Genomic DNA, 24,163 nt, shown 5'->3' on the forward strand with positions numbered 1-24,163 from the left:
ATGAAATTGTACTTGCATATAAAGTATTGATTGTATTTGGTGGAAAAAGACACTAAGTATCTTCCATAGAAGTATAACACACATAAGGCATTCGTCCTGAACCTGATCCCCTGTGGGTAAAAAAAACAGGCACTCAGCTTATGCAGAGGTGTCTTTTATGCTTTCATCTGAAAGGTTGTTGACACTTGCTTTAAGATATGAAATACATCACCTTAGCATTAGACATGTAACCTGAGAACTGACTTTGGAAACTGATGAAATGCAGCATGTAGTTCTTCCCCTCAACATATTGAGCAAAAGGTAATTTGATTTGATTGGCACTTCACTGTTAAAATGTAGCACTTCATAATAAAGTGTTACACTAAATGGTTTCTTACTCTTATGCTGCCAGACATGCTTAAACACGCAGATGCTGTTACAAAAATTTTTATTCAAACAAAGGCTTGGAGGAAAAGCAACCAGAACACAACTGCATAGGGAGAGAAAGGCAAGAGACACCACTGTTAGAACAAAGTCTGTGAACTTTGTTTAAAACGAAAAGAAATAATTAGAACTTGCTGCTGAGACTTCTCAGTGTGCAGGCACAACGCTTTCCTTATTCTGACACTGGAATTCCAGGTGCCCCAGTCTGAATAATGTACAGAATATATAGAGAGTAACAGAAGTCTTTCATGTATTTCATTAAAAGCAGACACCCCTCCCCAAGAAAAACAATTGCATCATTTGAAAAAAAATAACTGAGGAAAACATTTTTTTTTTCCCTTTAGTGAAAAGACTGTTTTCCTTAAAGCCTTTTCTGACAGCCTTTCAAATTGTATTAAAAGTTCTGACTGTTCTTTCTGGGGGAAGGAACTTGCATTAAGGTTATTTGGAGTTGCTGCTGTTGTAATCTGAAGGTTTTTTTCTTGTAAAAAGAAAAAAACCCCTCTTTTCTTCTTTCAGTAAAGGATGAATACAAAACTGGAAGAGTCAGTCAGTAAATTCATTTGTACAGTCTTTCTGTAGTGCTAATTCTAATATGCAATTTCAGTAATGAAAGAATGTGACCCTATTATACAGTGTTACTTACTCTGTGGATTGTGCAACCGGTTTTGGAGGGCCATTTAAAACTCTGCTGGTGGTGGCCTTTCTGGTCTTAGCCATACAAGAGAGTTCCAAAATGTTAGGTTGCCCTTGGATATTCATTAAGTACATGGGTATACAGTATTTTTCAGACAAGGTAAAACAAGCCGTACTACCTTGGACTTATCTTCATGCTAACACAGCTACTTGTCTCCTCACTTAAGAGCTTGCTTGTGTCCAGACAACTGGGACAACTACTGGAGACAACAGAAAATACCTAGAGGAATATATATATATAAAAAAAAGACATAATCCATAATGATAACAGCAGGGTCTAGAAATCCCACAATGCAGCTTTTCTTCAACATTTAGCCTCTTTCTAGTCTCACTTTATCAGGATGATGATTTAACAGCATCTTTGTGTATCTTAATTGCTCCAAGAAACAGTAGCATTGCTGCTCTCAAAAAATTGTGAGCCTGCTAACCCATACCATACAAAAGTAAACTCATCTATTTCAAGAGGACCCTTACGTATTTTTTTTATAGATTTAAATAAACCAGTTTATCATTCAATGTGTCACTGATTTTCTGCTTTCATAAATAACTATAAAGGACAGGCTGAGTTGGAGTTCTTTTACTTTAGACAACTGTATCTGCCCTGGCCACTGCTGATTTGATGTCACTAATGGAAACTTTATGGCGTGGGTAATGAATGGTGCTTGTAGCTCTCTAGTACATTCCAATTATCAATCTGCACATCAGTCACCAGATGGTGAAATTACACTACAACTTCACATACGTTTTCCTCTTGGAACTAAGAAATACTGTTTTCAGTTCTGATCAGGGTAGGCTGAGAAAAATATGTGTTTTCTAGGGCATTCTGCAAAGTTAGCTTTCTTGATTTTTTTCAAACTTGTGTCTCTTACCAACTCAATATTTTAATTGGGAATTTGAAATTTTGTCTTTATGAAGTTACCACACATTTATACAAATACAGTCACTTCCAAGTGGATAAAAGGGGAGAAAAAAAAAATCACCAGGACGTTAATTACGGAGTGGAGAAGCTTGTCTGTGAAGGCTGTAGAATCTTCACCCTTAAGGCCTTTTGAGGCCAGGCTGGAGAAAGTCCAGAACAATGTGGTTAGAATTCAGTGTTGACCCCACTTTGAGTAGGAGGCTGGATTACAGGTGTCCACAAAAGGATGTCCTTCCTTTCTGACCTGAATGAGTCTGAAATTCTGACTCACACTGGTATTACTAAAACACTTGCATTGAAATTTCTCTCTGTATAAGCAAAGAACTCCTAAACCTAGAATTTCAACCCCAAAACATGATGAGTTTGTGTTGAGGAATGCTATTGTTCAAGTATCTACAGATTTTACATCTTGGAACGTAAAAAAACCCCAACACATTAGTCAGCTACTTTGAATGCGGGGATGAGGGGACAGAAAGGGAAAATTTAAATGTTTTGGCTTTCTGCATCTTAGAAGAAAGAACTGCACATTTTTATCACCTTGATATGATACTCTGTTAAACCTCTGCTCTAGAGATGTTCAGCTTCAGTGGCCCAGCCCAGCAGGGTGAACAGACTTTAAAAAAGTTTTTTTCTTTCTTTGAGGTGGATTCTGTGCTGAGAGGGACAGGTGGGCTAAACAGCCATGAGATATTAGAGTTGTTTCTAGTGAAACTGTTATCACTTTAGTGTTCAACATCACTAGAAAACACATATTTTTCTCAGCCTACCCTGACTGGAACTGAGAACAGCGTTTCTTAGTTCCAAGAGGAAAACATATGTGAAGTTGTAGTGTAATTTCACCATCTGGTGACTGATGTGCAGATTGATAGTTGGAATGTACTAGAGAGCTACAAGGGAAACAGGGAAGCTTGGTTTGCCTACAAGTTTCAGGGACCTGCTGCATAAAAAGTTCTCCTATGTCATTACCCAGGAGTGAACTAAAAGTCAGGTCAATTTAAACAGGATGCAGCAGCTACCACAGACTTTCTTTTGCAATCCTGACACTCCCATCTGCTACAGTTGCATGTTGACCAGCATATCCCAGAAATCTTCTAGACTATATATAAACTACAAGCCACCCATGGAACTTACTCAGCCAGCCAGCATTACTTTCAAAGTTTCAACAGCCTCAGAAAAAATGGTAGTGCTGGTGTCATCAAAAGAGAAAGTACACTGCCATATTTGCACACCGTGCCAATTCTTCCACCTGTTTCCAAGTTCATAGATATTTCCTAGCTTATACTAATGACAGCAACAAAAATGCAGTAATGGATCCTGTAAGAAATTGCTGCTAAATTTCTGCTTTTCTCCTAGATCACTTTGGAATATCCTGTGCTTCCCCAGTCTTTTTTCCCCAACTCCTTCCCAAACCCATCTGGAGGAGCTTGGACCGTCAGCTGATCTACTCAGTTAGACCACTGTGACCACCCACAACGGCCAGATCTTTCCCCAAATTGTCAGTGTTCAGTCATGAAATGAGCATGGCCTAAGACCCTTCAGGTGTACTGCACATACAGCGCCAGGTCTTCAAGGAAAAGAAGCAGCCTTGAGGACTTTATGGACTGAAGGCATTATTTTTTCTATTGAAAGATATAGTAAACAATCGTTCCCTATTCACCAGGTACACCGCACAGCCGACAAAACACGTTTTTACTGTGGCTGGCTTCAGTGTACCTCAGACACCAGTCCCAGACCTTGGGGGTCTCCCTCTGTGCTCTTGCTGCCCAGTGGCAGGGCAAGTCCTTCAGGCTCTGCACAGTGGCATCAGGCGCTATGGCTGTCGGACCCAGAGCCAGCGGCAGTAGTGGTCTAGGCAGTTGGTGTTTTTGCCAGCCAGCAAACGGCTAATTAGATATGGTACGACCTGAGATTCCATCAGTCAAGCTTGGGGATTCCCCCCACCCCCCGCTTTTGAGATCACAGCCTCTGTCTGGCCTCAGAAAAGAAGGCAGGCTGTGGATCAGCCTGTCTGGTTGCAGTAGTAGCTGGCTGGTGACTGCGTCTGCACTCACGACTCATGCTGCAGAATCCCATCTCGTGCCTGTAATTACAGGTCGTAATTACGGCTGTGCTTCCCCCATGCTGCTTGCCTTGGCCAGACACAGCTGCTATCCCGAAGCAGCATATTAATGTCTACGCCAGAAGGATCTTAATACCTTGCCGTGCAGGTGAAGCGGCAGGAGAAAAAGAGAAGTCTCTTCAGCTGAAGGCTAATGAGAATGCTATTCTGAAAGCAATACAACTTCTTACAATTCCGTCTGAAGACAACCTCCGAACTGTTAAGGGAGGGGAAGAAGGGAAGGGTCATCTCTCCCTCCGGAGCGTGACTTCAGATTCGACTACGGCAGATTTTGTGTACCGTCTGTCTAAGGCACCACCTGGCAGAGACGCGGCCCTGAAGAACGCCTCACGGACAGCCCACCCCAGCGCTTACGGCAACCCCGGCACCAGCGAGACGGACGGGGCGGCCAGACCCCGGCGGCTGGCTCAGGTCGCGGCTCCGGCCGCCCGCCGGCACACGGAGGAACAGCCGAGCCCGCAGTAGCAGCAGCTCACCGCGCCGCCCCTTTGCGCCCCACGGCTGCCAGCGGATCCGCAGCACGGCGCGGGGCGGCGCGGCAGGTCCCGAACCCGCAGAGCCCACCGCGCCCAAGGACGGCCTCGGCGCGCGCTTCCCGCCCTCCCCGCTAGCGACAACCCATCCCGCGGCGCCGCCACTCTCGCGAGACTTGAGGCCCGGGCCCCGGCCTCCGCTCTCGCGAGATTTGTCCCCTTGCTTCCGGGTGCGTGCGGCTGTCGCGCCGGCTCTGCGCGCTGCGATGGCGGCGCCGGGCTGCGAGGAGGCGCGGGCGGCCGCCGTGGGGCTGGGTGCCGGCCCGCCTCACCCCGGCGTCCCGCCTCACCCCGGCGTGGCGCGGCGGCGGGGCCGGACGCTCTTGGTGCGGCACCTGCCCGCCGAGCTGACGGCGGCGGAGAAGGAGGATCTGCTGAAGCACTTCGGGGCGGTGTCTGTGCGCGTCCTGTCGGACCACGGGCGGCTGGTGAGGGCCGGGGCCTGGTGCGGCTCCGGGCGGCGGGGACGGGAGGAGAGGCCGGCCCCCGCCCCGGGCCGTTTGCCGCGCCTCAGGGAGGGGGGGAGCGTGTTTGCGGGGCCGGGGCTCTTCCTGCCCCCCGCTTGGGCCGGGCCGGGGCGGGCTGCGGCGCGGTGGCCCTGCGCGCCGGGAGAGCACCGCTGGGCCGGGCAGGGCGGAGCGGTTGGGAGAGCGTCTGACCCGGGGGGGCCGGCTCCCCGCCGGCTGCAAGTCCTGTGCCCTTGGCCGCGGCTTTGGCCTCGCTTGTTGTTAGGAGTAAGGCTGTGGAAAAGCAGCGCAGAAGGGTCTGTTGGTAGGTGTAGGGATGCGGTTTCACAGGTCTGTCTCTTGAAATCATCTTCTTTTTTTTGTTTTTTTTCTTTTCCCAAATTACAAAAACATAGGAGTGTCTGCCTGGTGGCGAATGCTGTTTGGAAAGAACCTTGTATTCCTGCAGAACTGCAGATAAATGATGTCCGCATCTTGTGTCAGGGTCATGCTTTCTTTTATAGGATATTTAGAATACTGACTTTGTTACAGTGATTTTCCTGATAGCAGCTCTTATAACAGTATTAATGTTTTGGGGTTTTAATACCGAATCAGGTAGTGGCAAGAAGAAGCAATAAAGTTTCTTACAACAAATTTAAGTTCAAGGTTAACTATGTATTCTGTGAGGATTTGATCTAATTTGGAAAGCTTAAGGATTTTTTTAAACTTAAAAAAGTAAGGGAAAACGCTAGTTAGAAACCATCCGGACTTCCGGAGCACAACGATAGTTATGACTTTCGTAGCAGGAAAAGTATTACTTTTAGGAGTTGCTTTGATGAAAATGCTCTGCTGAGAGGTGCTGAAATAAATTTCCTTTTTTGAAAAGAGGATTAAACTTCTTTATCAATATGTACTTTCTCACAGTTTAGGTTGGTTTTTGCTCACTAGAAAAAAAAAATAATAATACAGTTTTCCTGTATTCCCCAAACTGCTCAGTTCCTATCTTAATTTTTGACTGCAGGAGGTGCTTGTCCTAAATTCTTAAGAGAAACATTCTGTAGTCCTTCACCTTTGCCCCATGTGGGAGTTAGATAACCACTACCTAGAAGCTTTCAAATATGTAAACTTGAACTTACAAATTACTTGAAGGTATATGTTTTACATGCAATTTCTTACCTTTTCAGTTTGAATTCAGTATGACAATTTTTTTTGTTTGTTTTCTAGAAACATACTGCTTTTGCTACCTTTCCCAGTGAAAATGCAGCTGTGAAGGTTTGTATTGAGTTTGTTATTGAATGCTTTAGCAAAGCACTTTTCTGAATTGCTAGTTGTGCTATGAAATGTTTTACCATCATCTAGTACTCTGTGTCAGGAAAAAAAAAAGCAGAGCAGCGTAATATTAGAGTTCTGTTTCAGGAGGTGCTTGAGGGATTTGGTGAAACAAACGCTTCTGTAGAGTCATAAGAAGGGTGGGTTGGAAGGAGCTTGTGGAAGTCGTCTGATCCAACCTGTCACTTAGACCATGGCACACTTAAATGAGTTGAGACTGAGCAGGGCCTTGTCTAGGGTGTGTGTGCATTTATATGTAAACTATAAACCAAACATAATTTATTTGTCTCCTGCATAATTGCGTATTTGCCATAAAATTCAGACATAGTGATGTACACAATTCAAGACTGCCTTGAATGCCCAACTTTGATAAGGAAAAGAAAACTACCATGTTAATGGGGGACATGCATGCCAAAAAGGTAAAGCTAATAATGCTTTTTAAATGTGAATCTGGTAAAAAGCCTGTGTCCTGAATTTCCCTCTTATGCCCTTGTTTTTCTGGTGTTGCTTTTAATTTTTTTAGGCCATGCTGTAAAGTACTGCTCAAAAAGTTACAAAGACTGTGTGGGGTGAACAGTGGTGCATTTAGGTTGCTTCATGTCAATTGTTAGCAGGATCTGGAATTTCAGAATGATGGAGCTTCCTAGTGTCACTGTTAAGAATCTTGATTTTAAAATTCTCAGCTATTACTAGTGGACTTCAGCGTGTTTGTAGTTCATGAGCAAGAGGTTGGTTACTTGAAATCACAGAGATTTACTAGGCTGTGTAATAAGTGTCATTGTTAAAGCTGCAGGCTTGCTAATGTGTTCAGATGACCTAAGTCTCTGCAATGGTTCTAGCTGTGCAACCTTATCTTTTTCCTTCCTGCTAGCAGGAAGGAGGCTGCTAAAAGCAGGGCTGTGAAGGCAGGAATGGTGCAGAATTACCTGTGTCTGTAGTTGCACAGACTTAGCCTAAAGCAGTTGGGACTGCATCCTATGCAAACTGTGGCTAGTTTACCAACCAAAGAAAAAGCAGTTATGCTTAGAAATAATTCTGATGTTTTTCCTCTTCCCTTTCTTTCTTTTCTCTGTTATAATTATTTGAAGGCTTTGTCAAGACTGCATCAGCTGAAACTTTTAGGTCACACCTTAGTAGTTGAATTTGCAAAGGAGCAAGATAGCGTGCAGGTACTTAGCCAGCCTTCTGTCTCAGAGAAGTGTAAAAGGTATGTGCATAATAATTTGACATCTGTGTGGTCAAGGAAAGGAAATTCCATATTCATGATACTTTCATAGTACTGTTAAGTCAAAGGATAAATTGTAACCATTTAAAAGTGTTAACAGGCAGGTTGAGATCTATAGATAAGTGACTGCATTCCTCCTATTAGTATTTCATTCAGTATCATTATGAAATAATTCCCATCCTTATTCCTGTAGTTTAATAATCTTTAATCAGCAGATGGTCCTGTTTGTTCTCATTTACAGAGCAAGACTCCAGTCTGTGTAAGCTGACCTCTGTGTTGCACAGGTTCCCTGTGTTTAAAAAAGACTCTTCTACTTTTTTTTTTTGTCAGGATTATAGTTTTCTTTTGTTGTTAAACAGTGCATGCAATGCTTTCCTGATGTTTCTTTCTAATCTAATCAAGAGTTCAGGCAGAATTGACACCTGCTAGCATAACTGTATAAGACTATACTATTGTAGCCACTGGCTTCTAAGCTGGAGCTGATTTGCATGTATCTAGCTTGAAGCATGAGCAGAACAAACATAAAACTGTCTGAGTCTATCTTCAAATAGTTAAAGCATATGTAATATTTAAAAATAAAAATTAAAAAAAAAATCAATGAATCCTAATGCTAGTGTGACCAAGAACTGTGATAGTTTCAATTGTCTGTCAAGCACTTAATTAAAAAAATAAGGTGCATAGTTAGGCTCTCAAGTTCACCTGTGTAATATGTAACTAAGTGATAGAAGCTATGTGATAGTGCTTAATTAAAGTCAACTGTAGTGGTTTTAAGTTATTTATTCCACTCTAAATATGAACAAAGCAGTAATTTAATACAGCCTCTGAACAGAGAGTAACATGAAGTAATTTTAGTTCTTTTCCTGTGAGTAGATTTAAGTCAGAAGTGTTTGAATATAGGGAGACTGAAATCTGCATAAATATTTATTTTAGAAGTCTGGCTACTATAATTATCACATGTATTAATTCCTAAGAATTAATACGGGCTGTAGTAATGACATTCATGAAAGATGTTAAAAATAGTATACTAATCTATTTCTTATATTTTTTTTAATAGATGAGATTAAACATATTTCATATATTATGTAAGACACTTAAATTTTGCCTGGTTTTAATTAATACTAAATTAATTTTCAGTTCAGAAGAACCAGTGAAAGAAGAAGAGAAGAACGAACCAGGCTGTGTTAAAATAGAGAATGGAATTGCACCCAACCATGGGTTAGTGTTGTTTTTTGTCTTAATTATTTTATTTTGTTACAGTTTATTTTTAAATAAGTGTTATGCACTGTTGAACAAGAGAGAATGCAGTATGCTCCATTCTCTCTTGTTTTATTTCATAGTATGCTACTGGACTACGTGCATAGCTGTAGGAATTGTCATAAAGATGAAATTTTAGTTCTTCGAGTTTAAAACCCTCAGGGTTGAGTAGTGACTGGTGCTTTGAGCTGTGAAGTTGTGGATTGCATAATGGCCTTCTAGCACTATCCATTGCTTTCTCAGGAAGAGTTTGAGGACTGAGTAGGTTATCCCAGTGTATGTTGTCCCAACAGCAGAATACTGTTGGCTTTTGTTTTTCCAGAGGTTTCTTGTTCTTTCCCCCCCACCATTTGCATTTTTGCATACATGAAGAATAAACTTTTTGCTGGGCTAATAAATCCAGAACTTTGAGTTTATGATGTTTGTACAGCATGGTATGCTGTGCTTTTTGTTTGGGGCATGTTGATTGTTTCTGTGTGCTTTAGGCTTTCTGTATGTGTTGGTACTTTCATTGTGCCCAAGCCCAGGAAGTCTCTCATGCATTAGGGGACTGCTCCCTGATGCTAAAGACATAATGTAAGTGGCCCAAACCTGTTCTAGGGGAAATAATAATATTTCAGTGATACTTCAAATGTAATGAATAGTTAAATCTCTAGTAATCATTAATTGTTATCAGTTGTTATGTGGCAATGGTGCTAAGATATCTTGTTTTTAATCTTTATTCCTCAGCCTCACCTTTCCCATCAATTCTTGCCTCAAATATTTGTATCCACCGCCTTCAAGTACAATTCTAGCAAATATAGCAAATGCCTTGGCAAGCGTGCCCAAATTTTATGTCCAGGTAAGTAAAAAAACAGCAAAAAAAGAAAGTGTAAAAATAAAACCATCTCCTTTTTCCTCTTTTAATTATCCATAGAAATAATTTTTGTCATAGTAAATATTAACTTAGTTTTCCTGTGATAGTGTTACCTAGTGTTAATTTTTTTACTATGTTGAGATAATAAGATTTCATTGACCAGAAGTTAACTTACTTCATTGGCACTGCAGACTTAACTGAATATGATCTTCCTAATTAGATGTTACTTGAGTACTTGGAATTTCATTCTGAGAAGATGATTTACTTTTTTGATTCGCCTTTTTAGGGTGTTGCTCATTTACCATTAGTGTTGGATCTCAAGTGCAGGCTTTCACATTGTTCAATAACCAATGTAGTTGTGTCTTCATTAAAACTATGCTGATTTACACCTGCCAGAAGTTATCGGCTATGATACCTAGCAAGGAACTGTTGTCATTTGTTTAAATGAAATTTTACGTATCTTGAATCATTTCAGGTACTTCATCTTATGAATAAAATGAATCTTCCTCCACCTTTTGGGCCAATTACTGCTCGCCCTCCCATGGTAACTTTTAAAATATGTTTTAAGTACTGTAAAACAGATTCACAAGTTAGAATGTTAGCAGCATGGTAGGAGGTCAAAGTTCAAACTTCTAAAAGTTGGATAAGTCTCTAGAGGATAGCAAATACTGCTGCATTTCGTTGGGTAAAGATGGGCATGTTAGTCTTCTAAAGAAATCCTTTTAACTACGCTTAGAGCAAAGAAATGTATGTATATGACAGTAGCACTGGAATATTTCAAACTGTTGAATATAAAAAAAAAAAGGGAGGTTATAGCATCATGTTACACATACAGGAAATAAAGAACACCATTAACCCATTGCCTTACAAAGATGTGTTCTTTGATCCATGTGGTTTTTTGGAGTTCCGATTAGGTTCAGGTTGTTAATGAGATTATACAGTGCTTTTGGATTTAACTTGCCCTGTCTCCAGGATGTTTTTTGAAAGAGGCAGGGTTGAGGAAAACTGGAAGAGGCTTCGGGGGAGCTGTTTCTGAAGGGAAATAGCTCTGTGGTCTCAGTTCTCTGTTGCTGTGATAGTTTAACTGACAGCCAGTGGAAGACAGAGCAAGTGAGGACTTGCATTAACAGTGATAGCTACAGTATTTGGATATAGTGAAGTTGTGCTCCGCTACACTTTGTGTTTTCCCTAACAGAACATCTGCTTCTAATAACAGGGAAGCTAGCTGGTAAACAAAAATATGAAATAAATCAAATAAATTAATTCACACTGATATTCTGGGAAGAATTTTATTTGTTGCCTGGTATTGGGCCAGGTTAAGCACTGTGAATTTAATGGTCACGCAAAAAAGTAGTAGGGTGAGAAGCCAGTCCTCAAAATTCCTAGAGCAGTTTCTAAAGGGCACAGAGTATTTCTAATGCCAGAAGACATCAGTGCCTTACGGAACTGATGATACGTAAAGTAGCTGTTAAGTGTAGTAAGATTGTTGAAAGCGGGGCTGGAGATGATTTTGTTCGTAGGGAATTCCTTATATGTGGTTTTTGCAGTCTCAGTGAAAAAACTGATTCCTTTCATGAAATCCTCACTCCTTACAGAAAATAGAAATGTAACTTGGATAGGTGTTGGAAGGTTCAGTGTAGAAACTGAGGTGGCTTGGGAGCTTAGGCCTCCTCCCATATGTTTTGACTATATTCTTCTCAGGAAGGTCCTTAAAGCTGAGTGCAAAGTAAAAAAAAAACAGGGCCATGGTTGCTATTTTGGTTTTTTATCTCCTCAGATTGAAAGAATGAAAACATCCACTGTTATGCTTCAGAAAGCAGCAATTTTTTTTCTTCATGTGGAAAGTTTTCATTAGTAATGTAGTTTAGCAAAATAGCATCTAGATCCCTATAAACATACTTTAAAAAAAAATGCATCTTGTCATCTTCTAATTTATTGCTTTGACTGTTTTTATTATGTAAAGGAAAACAATATATGCAATTTTTTTTCTTGAAAAGTTTCATTACTTTTTTTAACTTTTCCCCCCATAATTAGTATGAAGAGTATTTACCAGTGCCTGTGCCACCTCCCCCAGTCCCACCTCTGCCTCCTGAAGAGCCTCCTTTGCCTGAAGAGGAAGAGCAACTATCTACTGGAGATGAATCAGAATATGAAAGTGATAATGAGGAGGAAAAAGAGAGGTATGCATTTTACAGCAAGCTTTTGGGCTCTCTTAAAGTGGTGGGTTTACTTTTCTAGCTTCTAGTTCATCAAATGGTGGAATCTGTTAATGTTTGCAATATGTAGATAATCTTTCCAGATACTTAAGGAAGCTCCAGAGTGACTTAAAAACAGGACAGTGCAGTTCTGAATCACAGTAAGAGAAGGAAAATGGCTAAATGGTATGCAAATTATCATTTGTTCCCAGGTCCAAAAAACAAAAACCCAACAAAACAAAAACACAGAATGAAGAGAGAGTGCAGATATTATTGCAGAAGCAATAATTAGTTTGTTTTCTGGATTCTTCATTTTTTCACATCTTTACTGAGTAAACTACCCAGCCTGAATCATACGTGTATTCTGACTTCCGAAATGTTCTTTGTACATCAGTGTCTATTGCTAGGAGTAATAATGGGAGGTTGTGTGTGCTGAGGATTCTCTTGCAGTTTTGGGACTGAATTACATCACAGCTGTTTTTTTAATCTTTAAACTAATACTAAATGAAGAAGCGTTTTTTCTTAATTTGCTATTTGAACTGAAAAGTAAACCAAAAAGTCACTATGCTGTATATATTCAGAAAAGTACATGCATTTGGAAAAAGGCACTCCTGTTGACTCAAAATAGTATTAACAAAAAAGGTTCAGCCTGGGGCTTCTTAGCATTTCTACAGCTTCAGTGTCCTGATCAGGTGCATGCTTGGGGAAAGAAGGGGCATCATTGAACTAATTACAATTTTGATCAGTCACTTAAGTGCTGTGTGTATATTGATTTGCTATGTGTTATAGTTTCTTCATGTAGTTTTGGTCTTAAGGTAGCTAGATTTATAACCATACTCTGAAAAGTTGTATTTCAAGGGCTTTAAGGAGGGGGGGAAGGGTTTTCAAAATTAGTATTTTTCTAATAAACTGTAAACTGCTTTGGTTCTTTTTAAAATTTTGTTTAAAATAGAATGACCAAGTTGATGGAATTAGCAACCCTTCAGCCTAAAAGACCAATAAACACAAAGAGGCATGGTGTTAGAAAAAAGCAAAGAATTAAAGACTTACTGAATGTTCCCATGTGCACTCCTCACAGGTTTGTATTATTTCTGTGGTTTTTGTGCTTTTTGAGAAGATAAATCCTTTTACTAAATTGTTTTCTGTATCATCTTGCTTTATTGTTGCTGTTTTAAAACAACCATTCTTCACTGGTATTTAAATTCTGTAGTGGAGTTGGTCTTCCCTTATCTACATGCTTGGTTTTCTTGCTCTAATGGTCCAAATTTTTGTATAATTTGAACTAAAGTCTGCTCAACAACCTTAATCTGTAAAGTGTTGCCCAGTTCAAGCTCTGTGTTTCTCTTGCTATCAAACTAATAATAATCCCTTTTGCATAAAAAAGAAAAGCAATTTCATATCACAGCCCTGACAGAAGCAATCTGGATTTATTGTTTGGGATTCTTTTTAAAATAAAAATTTAAAATTAAAAAAAGTATGATACTGGAAGAATAAAAACTGATTTGGTTTAAAATATGTTTGGTTTTTGAAACTGCAGTCCTATGGCATAGTAGACACCAGTGTAGTATTTCTATATAGTGATGTTCAATTGTGAATGCATTTTTACTAATAGCCTTCTTTCTCCAAGTGATTTGCTATATTTTTTTTGAAAATTTGGTATATTTTATACACTATGTGAGAGCAGCAGCAAGGCCGCTTATTTTTCGTATTTAAGTTACTGATAAAGTTTTTCATAAGTGCCTGTATATATTGTAATGTGGTATGTAATTCTTGTTTTTGCTCTCACTGCCAGCCATACCTACTATATTTGCAGTGTTTTAATCAATTTGAACTGTACTGAGTGAAATTTATGAAATGGACAACTCATGTATTCATGGTAAAAAACAGTATAAAAGCTGTATGGAAGAAATCTTCTATTTGACTATGCGTTCATCAGTGTCTGAATCTTTAATTAACATGTTGTTGTTTTTAAACAGTAATTTGCACCCTACACTGTCACCTTCAGATGTCTTTGAGCAGCCACACCATGTAGGTCATAAAAAAATTGAGTTCCATATTACTACTGACATACCAGCTGTTCTTCAGATAAACTCTGAAAAAGATGAAAAAAATGGTAAGAAAATTCATACTTCAAATGTATTTAATATTAAATTCATGTGACTTCAGTGTGTAGAAGGCTGCTGAAATTTAGGCCAGGGAATTCTGTTCTTTTCTTCTTTTGTATTGGAGCTTTCATACGTAGTATACATCAGGATGTATTTAAGAACATCAACATGAGTCTTGTCTGCATTTGCTGTTTTTCCCATGTTAAAGCACAGAACTCTGTGCTTTGGTACAGTAAAGGATTAAGAGGATTTTAAAGGTCTCTTTCTGTCCTGTGTGATCTGTGGCTTTATTGTGAATTGCACTCTTAAATGTTAAGGTGGTTTTAGCAACTAGATGCATTCTCAGTATTATATAGCATAATTGAATATGTAAGGCTAACTTCAGATTTTCCTTTTCCAGCTCTTAGAGATCAGCATTCAAGTGATTGCCTACTCTGTGATACACTGATTATCTGCTATAAAAATGCTGGGCGATAATAGCAATGAGGTGTGATGGTTTCTTACAGGGTTGTGGTCAGTCTGTGTGTCTTGATGCTTTACAGTAATATGCAGTTTCTTTCTTTGAATGAAAATTAGACCACTGAAATGGATACAGGCTTGAACAGCAAAGCTAGTTTTACCTTAACTGGCATGTGCCATGGCTGTTATTTGTAGCACAGTTGATTTTATAGGACCATGTAGAGCAGGTGTGTTTGTCCAACTAGGGATTAAGACACATTTCTTTAAGGATGTGTTCAAATTACTTTCCAAAGTTTACTATATTAAAATGTTACTGAAATGTTACTTTTTTGCTTACTGTTGATCCTCTTGTGAATAAACACTACTTATGTAATGTGTCTGAAATTTCAGACCTTTATGCAGCCACAGAAGAAATCAATAATACAGGCTTTGGAAGGATTTTCCCAGCTCCTAGCTCAAATGATAAAATGGAAACTGAAGAGGAAGATGATGAAATACCATCAGAATTTATTTCTAGAAAGGATTTAGAAAAAAACAGACTGTCTAGAGAAGGTATAACTGTGAGAATAAATTATCTAATAATAGCTCTTTGCTTTGTTGTAACAAATAGTTTAAATATTTCCTTTATTAGTTCATCATATATTAAATTTAGTTATTTTATACTGAGCAAAAATACAAAGTAAGTAAATGAGCTAAAATACTGTCTGTTTTTCTGTCTTGTTCAAGAAATGGAAAAATTTTCTGTTTTCAAAAACTATGAGCCAGGTGATCCAAATTGCAGGATATATGTGAAGAATTTAGCTAAACAAGTTCAAGAAAAGGTAGGTAAACAAGCAGATTAAGTATTTATCAAAAGGGCTTTTTATCAGCTTTCCTCTTATACCTACACTTTAATTTCAGGATCTCAAGTTCATTTTTGGAAGATACGTTGACTTCCAGTCAGAAGTGGAACGAAATATGTAAGTTAATTTGGTACTTGGTTAAAGTTAAACATTTTATGTTAACTTCTATAATGCTGGTGAAAATGGCAATTTCAAAACTAGTCCATCTTTTCTCTTTATGCTTCTGCATAAAGAAAAAATGCATTTTGTCTGAAAATCTTCATTTATCACAAGTACAGAAATAGAATTATTTTTTGAACAGTGTCTGAAGACTCTGCTCTTTTGCCCTTATATTTTCCTTGCCAAATTTACTGTTTATTGGCTGAGCGACATAGAATGAACAGTGTAGATGATTGTGTGTATCTGATCATTTTGCATATATCATGTTTACTACAATTGCACACCAATTTGCCATCCTGCAGTGTAGTGTCACTTTTTACTAGACAGTTCCCCCAGGCAAAATGGTCTCCAGTGACATAATTCCTACTTGTTGGCTCTACTCCTGTTTCTGCTATCTCTCTGACTTGAAGCACGAGAATTATTTGTACTGTGAAATAAGTGTGGTTAAACATGAGTAATTCCCAGTTCTCAATTTTGCCTCTAGGTTTGATATACGTTTGATGAAAGAAGGCCGTATGAAGGGACAGGCTTTCATTGGACTTCCTAATGAAAAAGCAGCTGCTAAAGCTTTAAAAGAAGCAAATGGATATGTCTTATTTGAAAAACCCATGGTGGTTGTATCTTTTTCTTCAAACGTTTACATTATATTCTTCGTATTCTGTCAGTTAATCACTAGTTTTGCTGTTATAGTGTTCTACTTATTAGAAATCTATGGAAAGAGGAAATATCTTAAGAAAACCAGGCAGCATAGCATAGGGCACTATTGTTAATTTTATGATAACTGAAAAATAAACAGGGGCACCTCTTCGGAAACATGGAGGTAAATGTGTTTTATTTAAGACAGTAAAATTGTCTTCTCTGATTTTAGCTCTTTAATCCTGCAAGCACAATACAAAAGATAATTTAGCTTGTATGACCATTGTATTTAAGTTAAGTAGGCTTTTTGGTCAAGCCTGTGTTTACAGAATTAAGAACATAAAGAAATGTTCCTGTCAGGGTCAGTGATCTCTGTTTAGACTGCTTCTCTAGCTGGAGCTGTCAGTTACTTCTTGGGTCTGTGTAACATGTTGGGATTTCTACACTTTTTGATTGCATTGCCCTGTGTTTTGTCTATAAGTCCTTTCTTATTTTTCACTTAGAGGTTTCATAGTTTATTTTCTTTTCTTTTCTTTGTACTCTTGTTCCCCCCAACCTCTGTTCCTTTTAGCTTTTTTTCCTTGCAAATACCTACTGAGACATCAAAGTTATGAAATTAACATGCTGCAATGTAGGATTATAAATGTCAAGTATTTATCCTGCTGTAGTTACTCTGTACCTAAACCATTCCCGGTTAATCCTCCTTATTTATTTAGTTTTGTAAACTCTTGGACAGGCTCCCTTAAAATTTTTTGTACTGCAAATCAGAGATCCTAATCTTTGACTAATAGACGCTATTGTTATAATATTTAATACTGTGGTAAAATTGATTCACAGATAAAGGTCACTTTCTAAACTACCTTTTGCTGAAATAATACTTCTTTTTTGCTTCTTGATTGGCTTCTGTTTGTCATTGACACTTGTAGTCCTTAACAGAATCTCAGCAATTTGCTCGTTCAGCTAGACCAAAACAGGATGCCAATGAAGGGAAGAGAAAAAAGTAAAACACTGCACAAGGTATGGATTGTCTGCCTAAAAATAAAAATAACGAAATAGGCTGGGGTTCTTTGTTCCTTTGGTTTGTTGGGGGTTTCTTGTTTGTTTTGATTTATTATCTTTTTAATGGCTTCTTTAGGCATACTGATGGTGGAGAGGAAATGTTCCATACAATTTTCTTTTCTTAAATGTGCACTTATATCAGAAAACCAGAATGCAAGGTACACACTTGGTATAAGTTTAAAATGTTGCTTCTTCCCCTGTTTAGAAACTTGGAGACTGCCATTTCCCTAATCCTGATATCCTAGGGTAGTTGTCAGTTTCTCTAATCCTTAATCTGGTGAGCTAAGGAGAATAATTCTGTAGAATTGGGCCATTTACTTTTTAGTAATCTTCTGGGGTTTTGGCTTTGAAAAGAGTTACCTCTGTCCTCCTTCCCTTCTATCCTTGCCATTGTAAAGTGATTCTGAAGAACTGTTCCCAGCAATAAACTCACTTCTAGCTCGTAAAGGACCTTTGGCTTTGCTAACTTTGAAAAATGAGATCTTAGTGCTGTTGCAGCATTCTTGAAACTTGTCTGATTTAGGAAAGAATATTGTGTCAGGAAGTGCTACTTAACGTTGCATTGATCAAGGCTTCCTTTGTCGTGGAATGCATAGGTCCTGATTTTTGGCATTGTTGTCTAAACTTGATAGGAAAGTAACTTCTAGCAGAAAGTAATCACTGTTTAACTTTATCTCCTGTCACATAGCTTTACTTCACTACTGCTTACTCTAACTTTTTGTTTTATATGAGAGTAACTGAAGCAAAATCAGCTCTAATTTAACTGTGAGGGGTTTCATGGCCTAAAAATATTTGAGTAGTGAACTGTCTCAAATTAGCATGTGAAGTAATTGGTGCAAGAATTAGAAGCATTTATTTCTCAGTCTGCACCCTCTGATAGATCAGCTAGCTCAAATTTAAAGGGCATTTAGCTTAATTGCAGATCACGGTTGGGCATCACTTTGGTTATGCCTCCACCTAAGACCAAATGAACTCAAAGCTTAGGCTGAATACTTCTGAAACATTCTGATTAATCCATGATGTGTTTTTAATCTGGATGTTTTGATCATTGTTACTTTGGAAAAAACCCTGAAGTTTGAAATAAAGGATGTGAACAGCTGGTTTTGATTTTTAAAAATTGTTTGGAGACCCTGCAGTATGGTTATTGTGAGGGTAGTATTTCTATTTATAACAGTTACTTCAATTGTAGGTTTATTGTTCTGTCAGTTGTCTAAGGATTTTTTTCCATCAGATTATATTTGAGCTTGTTTCCCTCATTTCTGAGATGCTATTTGGTCTTACCACTTCCTATTTTGAGTTATTGATTTGTGGTTTGCAAAATCTGTGTTTTATTTTATCAAATTAAAGATTACTTTTTTTACAGGCATTCTTCAATATTAGTCATTGAAAAGAGACAAATGAGCCTTGGCTGAAGTATTCTATTAGGAATAAGGGTTTATGGGAATGTTTCAGTCTTGTTTATTACTCCTTCCTTGTTAGAAAAAAACCTTATATTTTATCCAGTGTCTAAGGAGAAAATTACTAAGGTTTCTTTAAATGCAAAAAAGAACCCTGAGGTATTTTAGCTATGGGAAAGCCTTATAAAGGAAGTCTGAACACTTTTATTCTTTTAGGAATTCCATGTCTTTTCAACTAATTTGGTACAGTAAATCTAATTCTGACTTCACTAAACATGCTAAATAATACTTGAATTACATAAAGAAAATAATGAAGTCCTTATCTGGTTATTAATTATGTTGATGGTCAACTCAGAAGCTTTTTTTAGAGTGAGCAAATATGTACTTATGCAAGACCTGTTTGTGCACCTGAAAGTCTTACATGAATTACCTTGGTGTCATTGGTTTAATGTATCATGGGCAGAACGTCTTCCTTACCTTGAGCATTTATATGTAATAATCGCAGAACGTGCCAGAGACTAATACAGATTTCTAGGGGTCCCTGAGGTTTAATTTGTTTCACTTCCCCAACTAATGATGAAACTGAACCCTATTTCTGCATGACTGTGTTTTCCTGTTCCTGCTGGAATATTCGCATGGATGCTGATTTATGATGCAAATTCCATGATAGAAATCTGAGTGTGTAAGAAAGAAGAGTGTTAGAATCTTGTTTGAAACATAAATATGCATACAAACAAGGTTATGCAAACATTTGAGGGACTTCAAATTTGATCTGTATCCTGTGTCTCAGTGTTGTTGTTCGTTTTTTTTAACAACTAAATTGACTTAAGTTAAACTTTTGATTATTTTTAAACAGGAAGAAGCTGTGTTAAATTCATGAATGTTATTGCAAATATTTTTATTATTTTTTAGTATTTTCTCTGCAAAGGTTTTATCCTTTGTAGAGAAAATAATACATATGGTTTATAAAAATACAATGTAACTCCTTGCTGGCTGAAATGTCTTTTTTCTTGATCGACTTGCAAAAATTTCAGTTAGTGTTTGGGGTGACTATTTTTTCTATAGCTAAAATGCAACTTTTTGGGAGAAAGGTTATGTAGAAGAAACTGATGTTGAGAGGTCTCCAGCTTCTTCATAGGGAAGAAGTGACTTGAAAGCCTGCATTGAATGGAAACATGATTGGGTTTTGGACCTGATGGAGAAAGTGAGTCTGTAAAATGGCAAAGACTTGAAGGATAATTAATGAGAGAGAAAAATCTGGTGTCGTCCTAGTAGTTCAAGTTATCAAAAAATGTCTTTACTTTTGAATATGGAGTTTAGTGTTGGTGGACTCATCAGCCCTCATTAAATCTCATAAGGGGTCAAAACTGTATTTTATCAGAGGCATATTTGCTTTTGATAGGTAGCATAAGTTATATGTATGCAATACTGAGAATCAAGTAAAATTAAACCACATTCTGCTGTTCTTCTTTAGAAACATTCCTGCGTAAATACTGCAGTAATACTGTCATGCAGAGTGTATCCTTTCTTGTTGTATCCTTTTTTTGTGCAATGTTTCCCATAGCACTCAACTACATTTAAGTTTTTGTATAGAGTAGGTGTGGGGATTAACTGATCTGGTAATTTTAAAAGCAAAGGGCACTTTTTTAGGGGGTGGGGAAAAAAAAAAAATCAATGAGTTGTCTGTGGTGTGTGAATAGACACAGTGAAGGTTCCTAGTCTTAAAAGGTGGCCTATACCTTCTTCCTCAAAGTTCATATAACTTGCTAATTTGTGGTCCAATTCCTTAGTTTGTATGAGCTAGAAGTGTTCCACAGATGTATGTGGAGCTGTGCTGAGCTCACACTGAGGATGTCTTGTTTTTCTTTAAATAAATATAGTAATAACAATACATTGGTTACAATATGTTGCAGAGCAATTCTTAATAATATTAAATGGTTAACCAGTATTGTAGATCATTTGATGATTACTGTTGTCCTGATATATGAGAAACAATCTGTAGCTGACTTACTTTGTACATTCCTTACTTTTTCTTTTTTTGAGTAGTGAAGAAAATCTAACAGTATCTCGTGATGAAGTATTTGGAATTGAACTATTAATCACTGCTACCTTTTTGTTGGTTTTGTTGTTTGTTTTTTTGTTTGTTTTTTTTTCTTTAGATTCTCTGCACTGAGGTAGTGTTGTTGCCAGTGACTTATATTTTTCTTCTGGGTTTCATATTACATTATTGTTTAACTTACTGTAATATAAAATTAATATAGCCTGTATCTATTACGTCAGATTTTTTTTTTCAGACATTCAGCACTTTTCTAAATGCTAAACATCTTTCAATTTAGTTGTCAAAAGAAAGCATAACACTACTATTTTCTGGTTGTTCTTACTTTTAACATGCCTTTGTGATGTTCCAGGTCCCTTTTGTGTTCCATCTCTTTCAAGTATTATCAAGCTGGGGAAAGAAGCAGTGTAATCATCGGGACTCTTGAACTGTGCGTAGTAGCATTTCTAAAGTATTTAAGGCAGAGCATAAATTTTCTCATCTTAAAGATTCCAGATATCTTTAAACTGTCACAAGACTTATATGATAAATGTATGTTAGCTTGCTTGTGAAATCTCCTAATAAATTATTTCCTTTCTCTTCATTTTGCCTTTTTCTCTTCATTTTGACTGTTTTGTTGTGGGGTTTAGGAGTGGGATGGAGGAGGAAGACGCCTTTTTTTTTTTTTTTTTTTGAAAAGGTGAACAGTCCAATTGTAACTGCAGCATGTTCTAGATGATTCAGAGTATATATTCATACGCACCTTCTAGAGTGTGATGTTTAGCTGTTAGTGTTTCAGGGTAAAAAGATAAGAAAATCTAAGGGTAATCTCATTTTAGTGTAAGTCTGCTTGTCTTGGAGACTAAGCAGGAGGAATAGTGCACAGTGCACTGGCATGAATTTGTCCTGTGAAATTAGGCACTGTTTTTTCCTCGGTAATTAACTTTCATTGTTCATCCACATCTTAAAATATCACTAGTGAGACTAAAGTTGTTAAAACAGTGTTAAACCAGTGTAGGTGTGGTCCTTGCCCTGTTGATCTGTGTTTAATAAAAATCAATGCTGTGGAGGTCACATAGTAAGATTTGTTACATACAAAGAAGATTAGTGTAACTTTCTAAAACCATGTGGGAAACATTACAATGATGTTTACTTGGCAAAAAGTCGAATGGATTTAAGGAGAAAATTATTCCATAAAATATTAATTCGTAGTTGATGGTGTGGTAACAGGCTGGTGTAAAGACTTTTGTTTTGTTATCATTCCAGCTGAAAACAGCCTAACTCACTAGTATTGATTGCTGGACCAAAATAAGTGTATCTTTGCTGTTTTTTCAGTATGAACTGGCTTAGCAGATTACTTTAAAATGCTTTTACTGGAATTCTTAGCTTGTTTGCTGCATTCCCATGTGGACTGTGTAGTTCTTCCTTTATCTGTATTTGGAGTGGTAGGCTAGGAAAAATACACTGTGAGAGGAAGTTTTATGAGAACTTCTGAAGGGTTTATGATGCTTAGAAGAGGGTAAAAAAAGTGGCTTAAAAGAAGAATGATTTTTTTTTTTTTAGTGTTCTGTGGCCATTCCGTTATGAATAAAGCTAAGCTGTGTTCTTGGTGGGTTTATATTATTAAAGAACAAATAAAACACGCTCCCCACCATCCTGTACTGCTAATTTATCAAGGAAACTTATGCAGCCAGTTGAGAGAACTTTAAAATTCAGAAGGCAAAGCTTTCATTCACTTAAATCAACTGTTTCTTTTGTGTACCCATTTCTGCTGGTTGGTTTTTGGTTTGTTGTTTGTTTTTTGTTTTTTTTTTTTTCCCCCTCAGAATGTTTGTTTTGTTTGATCTGATATTTCAGATCAAATAACCTCTTATTTTTTTTAACAAGTCACTAGGGCCAGCTTCCAAGGTTGCACATAAGCAGTGAATGCAGGCTTATTTCACAATTTTTCTTCATTAACTAATGACATACAGACACAGCAACATTTCTTATTTAATTAAACTTTTGAATATGCTCATATCACTATAATTTTCAAAGTGAGGCTGACTCAGGTAATCTAACAATCATGAATTTTACTATAGTGCTCTTGTATAAATTGACTCCTTGATACAGGAAAGATCTTGTGATAATAGAAGCCAAATTAGATTCATTTTCTATATATGCGAGTTGTGTGCCTTGTCAAAATTTTCTTTGAAAGCCATATTCAGAAAGTCATTCTAATATGCTTTTAATTCTAAAGAGATGGATATTAAAAGAGCATGCACATTTCTCCAGTGTCCTTAATGTGAGTTTGTTATATGAGGCTCATCTTCACTTCCAATCTTTTGAGTGTTTTTTTCCTCAAAAACATTGAATTTTAGGGACTTCACTATATGGTAGTGAAAAGAAATTTTGGTTTTGAGAAGGTAAAAATAATGTTATCTACAGAGTGAAGTTAACGTGCATTCAGAAATGAATGGTTTCTAGCTAAATTATCCTTATGATGGTAGTAACTTGGAAAATTCACTAAGACGTTTCACATGTTACATAGTTTGCATCTTTGTTATCCCTTCACATCTTTGGAAGTTGACAGCTTAAGAGGGGACCTAATGTCAAACAGAGAATTGTTTTTCCTTGAGAATTTTCTAGGACATTTCCAACTGCTTTCAGCTTTTTCTTCAACGTATCTTCCTACTTGATACAAGACTGAAGAGAACATATTTGCTATTGTAAATACGTTGGTTTCCCTGAGTAGCTTTGCTGCTGTTCCTAGTGTAGGACAAATGCTTGAGTCCTGTGACTCCTACTGGAGTCTTTTACTCCAGCTAGCAAGCAGCTTCTGGCATGAGATCCTTTTATGTTATATACGACCAATATTTACTCTGGTTGGGGTTTTGACTGTTCCGAAGAAACATTATGGTGATAATGACAAACTCCATTTGTTACTTTGTATGGCAAAGCCACTGTTGCAATGTAGCAACATTAAAGTAGAAAATACTAGTTAATCCACTGTAGCCTTGAAGGATGCAGAACCCTTCCTTGCCCTCCTCCATTTTTAGTATGTATCTGGATGGAGCCACTTTACAAAGCTTTGTTACTCAGTTTATTGCACATAAAAAGGTATATAAGAGAGGAAACAGGCAATATGTCCTAACACGTACGTTGAGTTACAAGTACAGAACCGAGCTATTGAAATAGTGCATAAGAGGCCAGCTATGTACGTTTTCAAAGCAGTGAAGTAGGATAACAGCAAGGTGGTGCTCAAATACTCAAAGGAGTGTATATGCAGAGAGATTTCCTTTCTCAAACCTCCAGAACAAATATATTCCAGACTGTAATTTTATCTTGAATCAACGTAATCGCGTGTGATACAAAGCTTGTGGAGAAACCCGTTTACCTTGCCGTCCCCCAGTGTCTGACTGGCAGGCCGGGCGCGGGGCTGAGGGGCTGGAGCTCGCTTCCTGCTGGAGGGCACCAGCGCGGGGGCCTCCGCGCCG

At 37.9% G+C, this 24,163-nt stretch overlaps 1 protein-coding gene across 1 annotated transcript; it reads left to right on the forward strand.

Annotated features, from left to right (window-relative positions):
• The first annotated feature begins 4,896 nt into the window (after positions 1 to 4,896).
• On the forward strand, positions 4,897 to 21,291 carry RNPC3 (RNA-binding region (RNP1, RRM) containing 3). Its single transcript, XM_010563641.1, has 15 exons — positions 4,897 to 5,118; positions 6,361 to 6,408; positions 7,554 to 7,672; positions 8,825 to 8,905; positions 9,674 to 9,785; positions 10,276 to 10,344; positions 11,835 to 11,980; positions 12,948 to 13,073; positions 13,972 to 14,108; positions 14,950 to 15,111; positions 15,286 to 15,380; positions 15,460 to 15,518; positions 16,045 to 16,177; positions 17,141 to 17,213; positions 20,127 to 21,291. The coding sequence occupies exons 1-14, from the start codon at positions 4,897 to 4,899 to the stop codon at positions 17,198 to 17,200; spliced, it is 1,569 nt and encodes a 522-aa protein (XP_010561943.1). The 3' UTR covers positions 17,201 to 17,213; positions 20,127 to 21,291.
• The last annotated feature ends 2,872 nt before the right edge of the window (positions 21,292 to 24,163 follow it).

The sequence above is a fragment of the Haliaeetus leucocephalus genome, unplaced genomic scaffold (assembly GCF_000737465.1).
Source record: "Haliaeetus leucocephalus isolate CR32 unplaced genomic scaffold, Haliaeetus_leucocephalus-4.0 Scaffold172, whole genome shotgun sequence".
NCBI lineage: Eukaryota > Metazoa > Chordata > Aves > Accipitriformes > Accipitridae > Haliaeetus > Haliaeetus leucocephalus.